The 18025-nt window shown below is 51.1% G+C and overlaps 2 protein-coding genes across 2 annotated transcripts in view; one reads left to right on the top strand and one right to left on the bottom strand.

Annotated features, from left to right (window-relative positions):
• MED27 (mediator complex subunit 27) overlaps positions 1 to 2004 on the bottom strand; it is a 117469-nt gene extending 115465 nt beyond the window's left edge. Inside the window, exons 1-2 of the mRNA XM_044305870.1 lie at positions 1773 to 2004; positions 286 to 430 (exon numbers count right to left, since the gene is read on the bottom strand). Of these exons, the coding sequence (XP_044161805.1) occupies positions 286 to 430; positions 1773 to 1975 (348 nt within the window). The 5' untranslated portion in view covers positions 1976 to 2004. The remainder of the gene's footprint in view (positions 1 to 285; positions 431 to 1772) is intronic.
• A 38-nt stretch (positions 2005 to 2042) lies between these two features.
• Positions 2043 to 18025, top strand: part of NTNG2 (netrin G2) — a 143932-nt gene continuing 127949 nt past the window's right edge. The window contains exons 1-2 of the mRNA XM_044305325.1: positions 2043 to 2106; positions 4524 to 4608. The gene's annotated coding sequence lies outside the window, so the exon portion shown is untranslated. The remainder of the gene's footprint in view (positions 2107 to 4523; positions 4609 to 18025) is intronic.

Here is an 18025-nt window from a genome sequence, read left to right as displayed (position 1 = left end):
AGAACTTAGGGCTGCAGCCCCCTCAGGATCTGTAGAAGTCCCAGAGATCAGACCCCACCGATCATAAAGTGCTGGCACATCCTAAAGGTTCTCCATAACTTTATAAATTGAGAACACCCCTTTAAGGGAAGGTCCTATGTATGGCATAGCTCCAGGCTACGTGGGCTCCCAACCTTTCAGGCGATACGGGGTCACATGCCTCGCGCGGCCATCTCTGCATCCAGTGACCAGCACGCTGGGAGTAGTAGTCTCACCGCAGCTGGAGGAGGCGGTGTCCGGACTCACCTTATTGGACCACTTATAGGCCTGCAGCAGCTGGCTGTACTGCGGGGTCTTGTCGTGGACGGGGTCCAGGCTCAGCAGGCCGCTGTTATGGAGGGGGTGGTTCTCAGACGGCTTCCCCACCAGGTTACTGAGACGCTCCAATTCACTGAAGAGAAGGGAAAGAGAGAAATCAACAACACCTCGGGCTATTCCGACACTACAACTCCCAGCATGCCCCGAAACGAGAAGGAGGTTACAAAGGCAGAGAGCAGCTTCTACCAGCAGCACAGAGTGTTTCAGGAGATAAGTGCGCTGATTATGTGATAGATCGCTGCTCCCCTACTCTGCCATACCAAATACTCCACTGTCATTGCCTGCCAACGCCAGCAGTGCCCACCACCAACATCCCAGGGGTTACCATGGCAGCGCAAGAAGCGCCCGCCACCAACCACCCAGGTATTTCCATGGCAACGCAAGCAGTGCCCACTACCAACACCGAGGTGGTACCATGCTATAACCAGCAGTGTCTGTCACCAACCACCCAAATGTTACCATGCCAATGCCAGCAATGCCCACCACCAACTACCCAGGTGTTACCATGCCAATGCTTGCCACCAACCACCCAGAGGTAACCATGACAACGCCAGCAGTGCCCGCCACCAACCACCCAGGGGTTACCATGCCAATGCCAGCAGTGCCTGCCACCAACCACCCAGGGGTTACCATGCCAACGCCAGCAGTGCCGCCACCAACCACCCAGGGGTTACCATGCCAACGCCAGCAGTGCCTGCCACCAACCACCCAGGGGTTACCATGCCAACACCAGCAGTGCCTGCCACCAACCACCCAGGGGTTACCATGCCAACACCAGCAGTGCCTGCCACCAACTACCCAGGGGTTACCATGCCAACGTCAGCAGTGCCTGCCACCAACTACCCAGGGGTTACCATGCCAACGCCAGCAGTGCCTGCCACCAACTACCCAGGGGTTACCATGCCAACGCCAGCAGTGCCTGCCACCAACTACCCAGGGGTTACCATGCCAACGCCAGCAGTGCCTGCCACCAACTACCCAGGGGTTACCATGCCAACACCAGCAGTGCTGACTCTGTGGGTACAGTAGATGCCAGGACAGGTGCACAAAGGCTGGCATGTCACCACTTGGGGACAAAATCAACCCACCGCTGCTCTCAAGGTGGCTCCTCGTGATGTGCCACAATGTGTCAGAGCTATTCACCTGCGCCGATACACTGTAACAAACCCTCGACTGTAGAGTTTGAGGAGGTTTCCATTCACTGACAGCAGGCAGTGTTATTGGACACTGGAGCGCAGACACACATCACAAGCCCTACTGGGACTTGTAAAACTACAACTCCCATCAAGCTCCATTCACTTCTATGGGGTTTGTGAGAACAGAAGAGCCAGTCTGCACGCTGGGAGTTGTAGTCCCACAGCAGCAGTAGTCACTGGCACCCTCTCAGCCCTTAGCAACCCCCGCCCCCTCCGTACTTGAGGTCCCGGTTGACGGAGTGCAGGTTGTCCTGGAAGTCGCTGATGAAGGCTCTCTCCCGGGCCTCCTGGCTCTCCTTGTTCTTCATGCCATCCTTTAGGCAGTCAAAGACCCTGGTGACGCTGGAGCGCAGCGCCTGGATGGCGTGAATGGCCTGGGAGAAGGCCTCCAGGTTCACCCCGACGTTCAGCTGGTCCGCCATCACCCCGTCCAGCTGCTGCCGTAGGAACCGTCCCCGGCTGATGACGTCACTGGCGCGCAGGGGACGCTGGGAGTTGTAGTGAGAAGCGGAGTGAGCGCCCTGAGGAGAAAGTCAGGCGGCGGAGGCGCGAAGTAATGAGCTGGGGGGGGGGGGAACCAACAGGAGTGTAGGAAAGCTGGGTGACAGCCAACATGGCCCCTGCTTCATAGTCACATACAGGGGTGTGGGAAAGCTGGGTGACAGCCAACATGGCCCCTGCTTCATAGTCACATACAGGGGTGTGGGAAAGCTGGGTGACAGCCAACATGGCCCCTGCTTCATAGTCACATACAGGGGTGTGGGAAAGCTGGGTGACAGCCAACATGGCCCCTGCTTCATAGTCACATACAGGGGTGTGGGAAAGCTGGGTGACAGCCAACATGGCCCCTGCTTCATAGTCACATACAGGGGTGTGGGAAAGCTGGGTGACAGCCAACATGGCCCCTGCTTCATAGTAACATACAGGGGTGTGGTAAAGCTGGGTGACAGCCAACATGGCCCCTGCTTCATAGTCACATACAGGGGTGTGGGAAAGCTGGGTGACAGCCAACATGGCCCCTGCTTCATAGTCACATACAGGGGTGTGGGAAAGCTGGGTGACAGCCAACATGGCCCCTGCTTCATAGTCACATACAGGGGTGTGGGAAAGCTGGGTGACAGCCAACATGGCCCCTGCTTCATAGTCACATACAGGGGTGTGGGAAAGCTGGGTGACAGTCAATATGGCCCCTGCTTCATAGTCACATACAGGGGTGTGGGAAAGCTAGGTGACAGCCGATATGGCCCCTGCTTCATAGTCACATACAGGGGTGTGGGAAAGCTGGGTGACAGCCAACATGGCCCCTGCTTCATAGTCACATACAGGGGTGTGGGAAAGCTGGGTGACAGCCAACATGGCCCCTGCTTCATAGTCACATACAGGGGTGTGGGAAAGCTGGGTGACAGCCAACATGGCCCCTGCTTCATAGTCACATACAGGGGTGTGGGAAAGCTAGGTGACAGCCGATATGGCCCCTGCTTCATAGTCACATACAGGGGTGTGGGAAAGCTGGGTGACAGTCAATATGGCCCCTGCTTCATAGTCACATACAGGGGTGTGGGAAAGCTGGGTGACAGTCAATATGGCCCCTGCTTCATAGCCACATACAGAGGTGTGGGAAAGCTGGGTGACAGCCAACATGGCCCCTGCTTCATAGTCACATACAGGGGTGTGGGAAAGCTAGGTGACAGCCGATATGGCCCCTGCTTCATAGTCACATACAGGGGTGTGGGAAAGCTGGGTGACAGTCAATATGGCCCCTGCTTCATAGTAACATACAGGGGTGTGGGAAAGCTGGGTGACAGTCAATATGGCCCCTGCTTCATAGCCACATACAGAGGTGTGGGAAAGCTGGGTGACAGCCAACATGGCCCCTGCTTCATAGTCACATACAGGGGTGTGGGAAAGCTAGGTGACAGCCGATATGGCCCCTGCTTCATAGTCACATACAGGGGTGTGGGAAAGCTGTGTGACAGTCAATATGGCCTCTGCTTTATAGTCACATACAGGAGTGTGGGAAAGCTGGGTGACAGCCGATATGGCCCCTGCTTCATAGTCACCCAGCTTTCCCTCATATCACTAGGGTGGCAGGCCTGCCGCTCAAGAGTCCAGGACCCTAGTATTAGTATTAGTGGCCATACCTCTGCTGGTAAAGGGCACATTTCACAATTAGCCAGGAGCTCTACTTGCTGTCAATGAATAGAAGCATCCTTCTTTGCATCCAGAGGCTGAACACTTGTCCAAATCTAATACAGCTGAGGTTTTGTTACATTTGCAGACAATCCTCTGAGTCTCTGCTGGTAGTTCGCTCCAATGTGTCAGAGGGCACTGTCTAGCTCACAGAGGATTTTCTAGACAAGATACAATAGTAACAAATCCCCAGCTGTGAGAAGCATTAGGCCCCTTTCACACGAGCGTGATGGATTAGGTCCGGATGCGTTCAGTGAAACTCGCACCATTTTGCAAACAAGTTCAGTCAGTTTTGTCTGAGATTGCACTGAGTTTTTTCCGCGCGGGTGCAATGCGTTTTGATGCGTTTTTTACGCTCGTGATAAAAAACTGAAAGTTTACAAACAACATCTCTTAGCAACCATCCTTGAAAAAAGCATCGCATCCGCACTTGCTTGCGGATGCAATGCGTTTTTCACTGAAGCCCCGTTCACTTCTATGGGGCCAGGGCTGCGTGAAAAACGCAGAATATAGAACATGCTACGTTTTTCACGCAACGCAGAACTGATGTGTGAAAAAGACACAGACCCATTGAAATGATGGGGTCAGAATTCAGTGCGGGTGCTATGCGTTCATGCGGAAAACTTGCTCGTGTGAAAGGGGCCTTAGGTACAGGTTTTCAGCCTCTGGATTGTGTGTTTCCATTCACTGACAGGAGGCAGATCCTGTGTCTGTATCGAGTACATTGTCGTACGTCCGCTCCAGCAGATTCATCTTTTCTCATGTGATTTCTGTTTGCAGATATGGTGGCGGCGGCAGACTGCGGGGAGCGAGGACACCATCCGTGTGGATATGAAACGCTCCGGGTCGTCTTCAGGAGGGAGGTGTAAGTAATGGTACATGGGGGCGTCTAACCCGGGGGCCCTATGTCCAGGGAGGGGGCCACACACAACGTAAGTGGCTGGTTTTGAGAGGGGTTGGGTTGATATGATGACAGTCGCAATGCACAGAGATCACAGTAGCAAAACTACTCCCATCATGCCCTGATGACCTCATAACTGTCAGGGCATGATGGAAGTTGTAGTTTTGCAACAGTAGGGGAGGGTTGTGGGTAATTATACTGCCCCCTGTTGACAACTCTTAGGCCCCTTTCACACGAGCGTGTTTTCCGTGCGGGTGCAATGCATGATGTGAACTTATAGCACCGTCACTGAATCCGGACCCATTCATTTCAATTGGGCTGTGTACATGAGCGTTTTATTTCACGCATCAGTTCTGCATTGCGTGAAAATCGCAGAATGTTCTATATTCAGCGTTTTTCACGCAGCCCTGGCCCCATAGAAGGGAATGGGGCTTCAGTGAAAAAAAAAACTGAGGAAAACTGCAAAATGGTACGAGTTTCACTGAACGCATCCGGACCTAATCCGTCACACTCGTGTGAAAGAGGCCTTAGGGTGTATTTGCGGTAATTTAGGACTCCTCCAGTCTTACATAAAGCTAATGACAAGGTCTGCAACTTTCCTATAGACTTCCCAGATCTCTGCTTGCTGCCGGTGAATGGAAACAATCTTGACAGTGTCCAGAGACTGAAAGCTAAACCTGTGCTAATACTTCTCACAGCTAAGGGCTTTGTTACAATGTGTCCAGCCTAGACAGTCCTCTGTGAGCCTAATATATCAGCAGCACCAGTCTCTCCAGTCCTGATAGTTTATTACAGTGTATCAGTCTGAAGTCCAGCTTCTTTAGTGCACTAGGATGCGCTCCCCACAAATACCAAATGCATTACTTATCCTGTACTGAGCCAGAATTACATCCTGTATTATACTCCAGAGCTGCACTCACTATTCTGCTGGTGCAGTCACTGTGTACATACATTACTTACCCTGTATTGATCCTGAGTTACATCCTGTATTATACTCCAGAGCTGCACTCACTATTCTGCTGGGGCAGTCACTGTGTACATACATTACTTATCCTGTACTGGTCCTGAGTTACATCCTGCATTATACTCCAGAGCTGCACTCACTATTCTGCTGGTGCAGTCACTGTGTACATATATTACTTATCCTGTACTGATCCTGAGTTACATCCTGTATTATACTCCAGAGCTGCACTCACTATTCTGCTGGTGCAGTCACTGTGTACATACATTACTTATCCTGTACTGATCCTGAGTTACATCCTGTATTATACTCCAGAGCTGCACTCACTATTCTGCTGGTGCAGTCACTGTGTACATACATTACTTATCCTGTACTGATCCTGAGTTACATCCTGTATTATACTCCAGAGCTGCACTCACTGTTCTGCTGGTGCAGTCACTGTGTACATACATTACTTATCCTGTACTAATCCTGAGTTACATCCTGTATTATACTCCAGAGCTGCACTCACTGTTCTGCTGGTGCAGTCACTGTGTACATACATTACTTATCCTGTACTAATCCTGAGTTACATCCTGTATTATACTCCAGAGCTGCACTCACTATTCTGCTGGTGCAGTCACTGTGTACATACATTACTTATCCTGTACTGACCCTGAGTTACATCCTGTATTATACTCCAGAGCTGCACTCACTATTCTGCTGGTGCAGTCACTGTGTACATACATTACTTATCCTGTACTGATCCCGAGTTACATCCTGTATTATACTCCAAAGCTGCACTCACTATTCTGCTGGTGCAGTCACTGTGTACATACATTACTTATCCTGTACTGATCCTGAGTTACATCCTGTATTATACTCCAGAGCTGCACTCACTATTCTGCTGGTGGAGGCACTGTGTACATACATTACTTATCCTGTACTGATCCTGAGTTACATCCTGTATTATACTCCAGAGCTGCACTCACTATTCTGCTGGTGCAGTCACTGTCTACATACATTACTTATCCTGTACTGATCCTGAGTTACATCCTGTATTATACTCCAGAGCTGCACTCACTCTTCTGCTGGTGCAGTCACTGTGTACATACATTACTTATCCTGTACTGATCCTGAGTTACATCCTGTATTATACTCCAGAGCTGCACTCACTATTCTGCTGGTGCAGTCACTGTGTACATACATTACTTATCCTGTACTGATCCTGAGTTACATCCTGTATTATACTCCAGAGCTGCACTCACTATACTGCTGGTGCAGTCACTGTGTACATACATTACTTATCCTGTACTGATCCTGAGTTACATCCTGTATTATACTCCAGAGCTGCGCTCACTATTCTGCTGGTGTAGTCACTGTGTACATTACTTATCCTGTACTGATCCTGAGTTACATCCTGTATTATACTCCAGAGCTGCACTCACTATTCTGCTGGTGCAGTCACTGTCTACAGACATTACTTATCCTGTACTGATCCTGAGTTACATCCTGTATTATACTCCAGAGCTGCACTCACTATTCTGCTGGTGCAGTCACTGTGTACATACATTACTTATCCTGTACTGATCCTGAGTTACATCCTGTATTATACTCCAGAGCTGCACTCACTATACTGCTGGTGCAGTCACTGTGTACATACATTACTTATCCTGTACTGATCCTGAGTTACATCCTGTATTATACTCCAGAGCTGAACTCACTATTCTGCTGGTGCAGTCACTGTGTACATACATTACTTATCCTGTACTGATCCCGAGTTACATCCTGTATTATACTCCAGAGCTGCACTCACTATTCTGCTGGTGCAGTCACTGTGTACATACATTACTTATCCTGTACTGATCCTGAGTTACATCCTGTATTATACTCCAGAGCTGCACTCACTATTCTGCTGGTGGAGGCACTGTGTACATACATTACTTATCCTGTACTGATCCTGAGTTACATCCTGTATTATACTCCAGAGCTGCACTCACTATTCTGCTGGTGCAGTCACTGTCTACAGACATTACTTATCCTGTACTGATCCTGAGTTACATCCTGTATTATACTCCAGAGCTGCACTCACTCTTCTGCTGGTGCAGTCACTGTGTACATACATTACTTATCCTGTACTGATCCTGAGTTTTACATCAGACACGGAGGCTTCATATTGCTTTCTCTTCCTTTACTGATCACCATAGCAGCAAGGAGAAACAAAAAACAAATGCAAATGGTCACCATAGTAACCCATATGTCCCACCCCTACAGCCCCAATATAAGGCTGCGTCCAAGGTGGTACTCCCTCTTTCTTGCTGCTCACCAGATAAGTGACATGTTATTTTATCTGCTGACTGTTATTCCCTAAGTGTTTAATTCTGCCTATTCCCCGGGTTATATTTCTCCCCTGGGGCTTGTTTTCTTCCCTTTAGGTGGTTACGTTTGGGCAGCGATATATAGATATATATATTTTTATCTTTGCCCCTTGGTTTCCCCTGTCTGGGCAACCTCTGCCTGCCCCAGTGGTACTGGGGCCTGATCGCGCGCAGCGTTTCCCCTGGGACCCCTTCCGTCGTTCCCTCTCTTCTCCCCTTGGGACTTTTACTTGGGACCCCCCATTTGGTGCCGGGCAGATTCACTGGCCTTACCGCCATCTTGCCTCCCCTGTGCTGGGCACGCCCCTCGTCTTGCGCGCGTCTGCCGCCCGGATCGGCGCCTTTTTTCTCCCCGCTTTCGCGCTCTCTCTGGCTGGCTGGAGCGAGATCTCGCGAGATCCGGCGGCCATTTTGGTTCCCGTTCCCGCGAGATCTCGCTTCCTCCGGCCTCCTGCGTGACTGCTGCCGGTTCTCCTGTGCTGCGCTCCTCTCCTCTCGCTCCTGGGGTGATTAACCCCTCAGTTAGCTAGCGCTGCGTTCCTTTTGCCTCCGGCTCTCCTCTCAGCCCTCCTCTTACAGGTACCCTATCTCTATTTTGCTGGGCCAGCATGGACCACTCTGCCCAATCCCCCCCCGCCCCCCTCCCTGGCAATGTTAGTCTCCCTGGCTCAGACTCACAGGCGCAGCTCATCCAGCGCTCTGTGTCTGATGCAATCCTGCAGGCCATGGGTTCCATGTCCACTGTTTTGTCCCAGACCATCTCCCAGGCCCTGTCTGCACACCCCCTAGCTGGGGCCAGACTTGCTCCACCTGAGACTGCACAGCACTCGTTTGCTGCTGAACCTCCTGTTGGACAGGAGACGATGACCGGTGTGTTGATGACCACCCCAGACGACGCGCTGAGGTCGCGTAAGAGAGCTTGTCCCCGCCAGGCTGATAAATCGCGGGTGTGGAAGCACGCTAGAGCCCTAGCGGATGCCGTCTCTGACTCGGATCTGGGTTCGGGCCCGGAGGATCCAGCAGAGGCTACTGATTTTTCTGAGGAGGATGTCTCCCCTCGGGGGTCCGACCCCATTGCCACTCCCCCTGCTATGCCTTTAGCTAAGGACTCCTCCGCTGCCTCCGCTGACAATTTCCCTTTGGATTCCTCCGGGACTCCCATGTTTGATCCTGAGGCCCTCCACCATCCCAGATCGGCGGAGTGGCTCCCCGATTCCCAGATTAGCAGCTACCTGGAGCATTGGGCCCGCCGTCCTCTGTCCAAGGAGGCGCGCAGTAAACTACGGGCTGAGTGCCCTCGGCCCATTATACCCCATAAAGTCTGCGACACGCCCGTCGTGGACCCAAAGATGACCCAATTTTTGTCTAGGTCGGGGTGGAATGCCAAGAAGGGCTTGGATTCGGCCCTTAGAGGCTGCCAGGACAAGCTCCTGGATATTTTCGGTCCACTGGCAAAGATTATGGAGTTGGCGGAGTCCGCCAGACAGGAGGGTTCCCACATTGACCCTGAGGAGCTCACGGGCTGGGCCCAGCGGGCGATTTGCATCGCCGGGGGAACCAATGCGTCCCTATCTGTGGAAAGGCGCAAGGCCATCCTGCTTAGGATAGATCCCAAGCTCATTAATCTCGCCCAGACGGAGACGGGCAAAGAGGCGGAAGGCCTGCTTTTTGGGGACTCCTTTATAAAGGACCTCAGCCGCTTCGTCGGCACGTTTTCCGCTCTGGACAAGGCGCAGGCCACTATGCGCAAAGTCTTCCAGGGCCGGGTCTCTCACAGGGCCGGCAGCAACAGGGGCCGTCTGTCCGGCCGCTCCAGCACCCGAGGCAGGGGTGTATCCAGAGGCTCCTTCTCCCAGCGAGCTGCGTTTCAAGACCAGCGGTCTTCCCAGACGTTCTTCCCATCCAGAGGGGGACAATGGCGCTCCCGTTCCTTCCGAGGAAACACGGCTCCCCGCAAGTCATCCGGTAAGTCAGACCCCGGACGGGGATTCTTCGGTACCTTATGTAGGGGGCAGGCTTCGGCATTTTTTACCCGCTTGGGAACTAATCACATCAGACCCGTGGGTTCTGATGACGGTCAGGGGCTTCTCCATAGAGCTCATAGACACCCCTTGCTCAGTGCAACTCCCGCCGGCCTCTCTGCGGAGGGGATCGGACTCCGCTCGGGTGGACGAGGAGCTCTTTTCCCTTTTCCTCAAGGGGGCCATAGAGAGAGCTCACGGCCACTCAAGGGGGGTGATAAGCAACATTTTCTTGGTCCAAAAGAAAGGGGGGCAGATGCGTCCCGTCATCAATCTCCGGGCGCTAAACAGCATCGTGCGATACCGACATTTCAAGATGGAGGGCATCCATCTTCTTCGGGACCTCCTCTCCCCCGGGGATTGGCTCGTGAAGCTGGATCTGAAGGACGCGTACCTGACGGTCTCGGTGGCCCCCCACTCCAGGGATCTCCTTCGCTTCCTCTGGAGGGGCGAGGTTTGGAGATTCACATGCCTTCCATTCGGCTTGTCGTCGGCTCCGTGGTGTTTCACCAAGCTCCTGCGTCCGGTCATGGCCTGGCTGAGGAGTCGCGGGGTACGCCTCATAATTTATCTGGACGACATCCTCTTGATGCATCAATCCAGATCGTCGCTGCTGCAACACCTCCGTTGGACATCGGATCTCCTGGAGTCGCTCGGCTTCCTGCTCAACCTGGAGAAGTCTTGGCTCACCCCCTCCCAGAGGTTAGACTTCCTCGGATTCACAGTGGACTCGATCTCGGAATCCCTCAGCCTGCCGGGGGACAAGTTACGGTCCATTCGCAAGGAACTGCGTCGGGCGTTGACCAGTGCCCACCTGTCCCTGCGTCATCTAGCCCGCATCATCGGCCTGCTGGCATCCTCCATACAGGCGGTCTTCCCGGCGCCGTTGCATTACCGGGCCCTTCAGCGCTTGAAGATTGCGCACCTCCGCTCGGGGGCCTCCTTTGCGGACATGGTGGAATTGGATTCGGAGGCCAAAGAAGAGATCCGTTGGTGGATCGCCAATCTGGAAGCTTGGAACGGCAGGGCGATTTTTGGCTTTCAGCCGGAATTCACCATCGAATCCGATGCGAGCCGTCAGGGCTGGGGAGCGCACTGCGACGGGGTCTCCACCGGGGGACCTTGGTCGCAGGTCGAGACGCGCTTGCACATCAATGCCTTAGAGTTGCTGGCCGGCTCTTTGGCCGTCAAGAGTTTTACCAACGGTTTGGCCAATGCATGTATCCGTCTCCGGATGGACAATATTTCAGCGGTTCGCTACATCAACCGTTTGGGCGGAACCCAGTCTGCTACCCTGGCGGGGTTGGCGAAGGATTTTTGGGCGTATTGTCTCTCCAGGGACATCATGGTGCAAGCCGAGTACCTGCCGGGACTTCACAACGTGCGGGCGGATTGGAGTTCCCGCCACCTTACGGACGGCAGCGACTGGCAGTTGGACCCGTCGATTTTCGCGGAGGTGTCATCCAGATGGGGACCCTTTTCCGTGGACTTGTTCGCCTCCCGGCTCAACGCTCACCTCCCTCAGTTCTACAGCTGGCGCCCGGATCCGGAGGCGATGGCGGCGGACGCGTTTCTGCAGGACTGGTCCTCCGGCCTTCTCTATGCGTTTCCCCCATTCATGATGATTCCTCGGATGCTTCTCCAAGTGCGTCGCCATCGGGCGGAGTTGGTGGCGATAGTCCCGTTCTGGGACTCTCAGGTATGGTTCCCGTCTCTCCTGGAGCTTCTGGTGGACATTCCAGTCCTTCTGCCGAACCCGACCTCTCTCCTGCGTTGCCCTCAGGGGACTCCCCACCCCCTGCTCCTGGACGGATCCCTACGTTTGATGGCCTGCCGGCTCTCAGGACTCCAGGAGCGGTCGACGGAATTTCGGAGGCAGCTAGGCGCCTCTTGGACGACGCTTGGGCTCCCGGCACCCGAAAATCTTATCGGGCGGCCTGGCGAACTTGGGCTGGCTGGTGCCTGGAACGGGACCTGGATCCCGTTTCAGCTCCTGTAGCTCATTTGCTTCAATTCCTCACCTCTCTTTTTGAGGGGGGTAAGGCTTACAGAACGATCAACCTTTTTCGTTCGGCGATTTCTTCGTCGCATCTAGGGTTCGACGGCGTTCCGGCAGGACAGCATCCTTCCGTTTCGCGCCTCCTCCGAGGCGCGCGCCTATCTCGGCCTCCCCGCCCGAGGTTTTCTTCCACTTGGGATGTTTCCCTGGTGCTTACCTTTTTGTCATCTTGGCCTTCCAATGCTGACCTTTCCTTACGTCAGCTTTCCGCGAAGTTGCTCGCTCTCTTCTGCTTAATTTCTTGTAAAAGAGTGTCCGATGTGCGGGCTCTGGACCACGACGCCAGGTCCTTCACCCCGGAGGGCGTGTCATTTAACATTTCGAGACGCACGAAGACGAACATCCGGGTCGTTTCGTATCCCAGCTTTCCGGCTTCCCCGGCCTTGTGTCCGGTAGCTTGTTTGAAAGAGTACGAGGCCAGGACTCGTCCTCACAGGTCTCCGGCTGTGCCGCAGTTGTTTCTCTCCATCCGTCACCCGTTCGGCCCGGTGACTAGCCCCACCTTGGCCCGTTGGTTGAAATGGGTTATGGCTCTTGCCGGTGTGGACACTTCGGTGTTTACAGCTCATTCGGCGCGCGGGGCGGCGTCTACCTCCTTGGCGGTCTCGGGTGCTCGCCTGGAGGACATCCTGCGATTGGCGGACTGGTCGAGTGCCTCCACTTTCCGTGAGTATTATTTCCGTCCTCCTCCTCATTTGTTTGATCCCTTGGTTAACCAGCTTTGAACTAGCAATATGAAGCCTCCGTGTCTGATGTAAAACTTAATGATTTTCCTAGTCTACGACGTAAAGTCATAGTTTTATTAAGACACGGAGGCGAATATTGCCCTCCCTTCCCTCCCCTGGGATCTGGTAGTATGGGGGTGTGTTTGGCCGCTTAGCTCTATTTAGTGGGTAGGCCGGTTTGGGTCTGTTATTACGCTGGGAGGGTTCAGTTGTTCGCCATTATGGGCTCATGCTTGTATGTATGCTTACCATCGGCCGGGACCTCTGGTGTCCGCTGGAGATGGGTTTTGGCTGGTGCCATGACCTCACTTTATCGGAGTTTATCTCTCTTGTTCTTTCAGGTTGAGTCTTCCTGCCTTTGATTGCTCCTGTTCTGGATGAGGTTGTTTCTTCCGGCTCCTGCTTCTTCCGCGTTGGATGTGCTGAGAGTCTTGGATGTTGGTTCCAGTCCGTCTCCTGATGTGGATCCTGTCGCTGGAGAGTTCCTGCTTGGATTCTGAGGGTTTCGTTGACGCGGATTGTTCTTGGACTGTTCCTGAGTTGCTGTTCATTGGTTGTTATGGACTGGTTCGCAGAGAAAGAGGAAGTACCACCTTGGACGCAGCCTTATATTGGGGCTGTAGGGGTGGGACATATGGGTTACTATGGTGACCATTTGCATTTGTTTTTTGTTTCTCCTTGCTGCTATGGTGATCAGTAAAGGAAGAGAAAGCAATATTCGCCTCCGTGTCTTAATAAAACTATGACTTTACGTCGTAGACTAGGAAAATCATTAAGTTACATCCTGTATTATACTCCAGAGCTGCACTCACTATTCTGCTGGTGCAGTCACTATGTACATACATTACTTATCCTGTACTGATCCTGAGTTACATCCTGTATTATACTCCAGAGCTGCACTCACTATTCTGCTGGTGCTCCTCACAAATACCACCAAAGGGCATCTCTTCTCAATAAACTGCAATACCAGACCCGGCCATCGGCAAGCGTGGCGCTGTTTAATCTGAATAAACCCTTTCTGTAGGGGGCCGTCTGCTCCTATCAGCTCCTGAGAAAGCTGAGTGTCCGTCACTATAGCAATGAATCCCGTTTCCTTCCACTAAGCCGGCATATTCCTAGTAATCCAGAATCTCTCAGCGACTCATGGTTTCCAGATTAATGGATGCCTTCTCACTGCTGCTGGAGCAGGGACGATGATTTGCTGACCTTGGCAGGCAATATTCATAGAGCAGAGAAGAGGCAGCAGTAGGAGGATGGGGGTGAGCAGCCGGCGGAGGATGGGGGTTGGGGCTGATTATTCTGTCTGCTACTTGTCCATTTTTCTCTTGTAACATTCCAATAAAGAAAAGATCGATTTGGTTTTCATAAGTGGCCGCCGTGAACTTCCAGCTCTCCATGTTTGTTGGTTCAGCAAAAAGTTCTGCTCCGGCCGGCCGCTCCTTATATATGCTCATAGGAAGATGATCCGCCAGCAGAACTTAACCCTTCGTACTCTGAGTACTTGTGTACGGGTTCCTAAAATATAATGTCAATACAATATCATATGACCTGGGGGGCAAAGTTCACCAAGACGTTTCCCCTCAGCCCCCGACTGTGTGATTCATCTACTGGAATAATGTGACGAATGCGGAAGAAAAAGAACAAATAAACCTAAAAATATTCTGCATATAATCTTTAGTATTTTTACTTCTCTGATCCTCCCATAACATACTCAACATCCAGAGCTGAATTCATACTGCTTTCCTCATAGTTCTCAAGCTGCAAGAATTCACTTCTCAAGTCGACCTCCTGCTGGTTCAGGATCTGCTATACTGCCTTCTAGAAGATACACAGAGCAGATTCCAGGCGCTATACAGTCATATAGTGTGTAAGTACAATAACTACGTCTTCCCACACGAAGGTAAAATGACTGGTGTCAGACGCTGATCAGTACAGGGACAGAGCATATGGTATGAGAGGTCTTATTACAAAAGCAACAGCTTTCATGATTGAATGAAATTGAAAAAGGTGTCACAATGCCATTGTTTTCCTCAATACAAAGCTGTTCGGATACCTAGTTCCACGCTGTATTATAGTCCAGAGCTGCACTCGGTATTCTGCTGGAGCAGTCACTGTGTACATACATTACTTATCCTGTACTGATCCTGAGTTACATCCTGTACTATACGCCAGAGCTGCACTCACTATTCTGCTGGTGCAGTCACTGTGTACATACATTACTTATCCTGTACTGATCCTGAGTTACATCCCGTATTATACTCCAGAGCTGCACTCACTATTCTGCTGGTGCAGTCACTGTGTACATACATTACTTATCCTGCACTGATCCTGAGTTACATCCCGTATTATACTCCAGAGCTGCACTAACTATTCTGCTGGTGCAGTCACTGTGTACATACATTACTTATCCTGTACTGATCCTGAGTTACATCCTGTATTATACTCCAGAGCTGCACTCACTATTCTGCCGGTGCAGTCACTGTGTACATACATTACTTATCCTGTACTGATCCTGAGTTACATCCTGTATTATACTCCGGAGCTGCACTCACTATTCTGCTGGTGCAGTCACTGTGTACATACATTACTTATACTGGACTGATCCTGAGTTACATCCAGTATTATACTCCAGAGCTGCACTCACTATTCTGCTGGTACAGTCCCTGTGTACATACATTACTTATCCTGTACTGATCCTGAGTTACATCCAGTATTATACTCCAGAGCTGCACTCACTATTCTGCTGCTGCAGTCACTGTGTACATACATTACTTATCCTGTACTGATCCTGAGTTACATCCCGTATTATACTCCAGAGCTGCACTCACTATTCTGCTGGTGCTGTCACTGTGTACATACATTACTTATCCTGCACTGATCCTGAGTTACATCCCGTATTATACTCCAGAGCTGCACTAACTATTCTGCTGGTGCAGTCACTGTGTACAGACATTACTTATACTGGACTGATCCTGAGTTACATCCAGTATTATACTCCAGAGCTGCACTCACTATTCTGCTGGTACAGTCCCTGTGTACATACATTACTTATCCTGTACTGATCCTGAGTTACATCCTGTATTATACTCCAGAGCTGCACTCACTATTCTGCTGCTGCAGTCACTGTGTACATACATTACTTATCCAGTACTGATCCTGAGTTACATCCTGTATTATACTCCAGAGCTGCACTCACTATTCTGCTGCTGCAGTCACTGTGTACATACATTACTTACCCTGTACTGATCCTGAGTCACATCCTATATTATACTCCAGAGCTGCACTCACTATTCTGCTGCTGCAGTCACTGTGTACATACATTACTTATCCAGTACTGATCCTGAGTTACATCCTGTATTATACTCCAGAGCTGCACTCACTATTCTGCTGGTGCAGTTACTGTGTACATACATTACTTATCCAGTACTGATCCTGAGTTACATCCTGTATTATACTCCAGAGCTGCACTCACTATTCTGCTGGTGCAGTCACTGTGTACATACATTACTTATCCTGTACTGATCCTGAGTTACATCCTGTATTATTCTCCAGAGCTGCACTCACTATTCTGCTGGTGCAGTCACTGTGTACATACATTACTTATCCTGTACTGATCCTGAGTTACATCCTGTATTATACTCCAGAGCTGCACTCACTATTCTGCTGGTGCAGTCACTGTGTACATACATTACTTATCCTGTACTGATCCCGAGTTACATCCTGTATTATACTCCAGAGCTGCACTCACTATTCTTCTGTATACATAATTTCTTCAACATTAAAATTGCAGAACCAGGAAGGACAAGCTGTAAGATTATATGAATCAAGGAGGTAGCAGGTGTCGCTAAATGTGCAGATGATGACATTTTCCAGCACCTAGCTCCAGCTGTGGCAAGTGGGAGGGGCATAAAAGCCATATTGAAGTCAAGGTTTTTTAGCCACAAGACACCACAAAATTAAGATCAAGTTGAGCGGGATGATTGTGCGATGCCTCCTTTTTCTCGACATGCCAGTTATGACCAGGGACAGGGTCTTTGACCTGAGAGACCTTGGTTTGTCCCTTCGGCATCTAGACTGAGATGTTCTACACTGTGTGTCCCAGTAATTGGAAGAACGAGGAACTGGAATGACAGCAAGAGGAGAACCTCTGCCCGGATGGATCGTGTGATCAGAAGAAAGGTGCCTAGTGATGTATTCTCTACTGCAAGTGAAACTGTCACATCCCAAGCCTAGAGCGGCAACTAATGACTACCCAGACCATCAGAAGGCATCTGGACGGCATTGGGTGATGAGCCAGACGTCCAGCTACAGGTGTCCACTGACCTCCCACCACTTCTCTCAAATGCTATCCTGGTCCAGAGCAAGATGGAGGGGAGGCTGGAATGGAGGTCTGTCCTCTTCAGTGATGAGTCCCGCTTTCCTCTCATACACAATGCTAGCTGGAGAGAGATCTGAAGACCACATGGACGGCATCATGTAGAGGCCTTCACAAGGGAGCATTGCGCCGATCCTACTGCCAGGATTATGATGTGGGGTGGTATAATCTACGCTAGTCTTTATTTCAGGTACTAACAGCTCAGAGTTACAATGATTGGGCAAGAACCAGTGGTCCGGCCATTTCTCCAGAGTGTCCCAGGAGCCGTTTTTCTACAGGACATCACTGGGCCGCATGTCGCTCGTGCTACTGTGAGCAGCCTGCGAGGCCAGAGTAATATGGCTCATGAGGGATGTCATTGGTCGACAATTGCAAGTGTGGTAGAAGATTCCTCAGAGAATCATTAGTGAGAGCTGCCAAGGCGTGGGAGTGCGTGGATTTCTACACATGGCCTCATACTCCATACTGAATAAATTCAGATGTTTTCAATGTTTTGTTTCCATTTTTTATCATTAACATATCTGTCGATCCTGTAATTTAAGTAATTCCACATCTTTTTTTCTTCCTTGTGTTGCAATTTCACTGTTCAGGAGTGCGGCTCTACAGTACAGGAACCTCACAAACATCTCATCGTGTCTGGGCTTCCAGGACACCAGGGTGAGTGTTGTATACGGGGATTAGCTGCAGTCCTGCTGCATATGTGGCTAGGTTTGGAGTGACTCCTCCACCTAAATCTCCTCCTCTGGTTCCCCTGTTAATCTTATTTAAGACTGTCAACAGACAAAATTAAAAATCAAAGTCAATTGGTAAAATCAGACTTCGGCCAATTCATGTTTTGAGTCCTCACAAATCACTCGCAGGCCGCATCCGTCTTTTACAAGGT

This window comes from Bufo gargarizans, chromosome 9 (assembly GCF_014858855.1).
Source record: "Bufo gargarizans isolate SCDJY-AF-19 chromosome 9, ASM1485885v1, whole genome shotgun sequence".
NCBI lineage: Eukaryota > Metazoa > Chordata > Amphibia > Anura > Bufonidae > Bufo > Bufo gargarizans.
The sequence above is the reverse complement of the archived record's forward strand: the minus strand, read 5'-3'. Positions and strand labels throughout refer to the sequence as shown.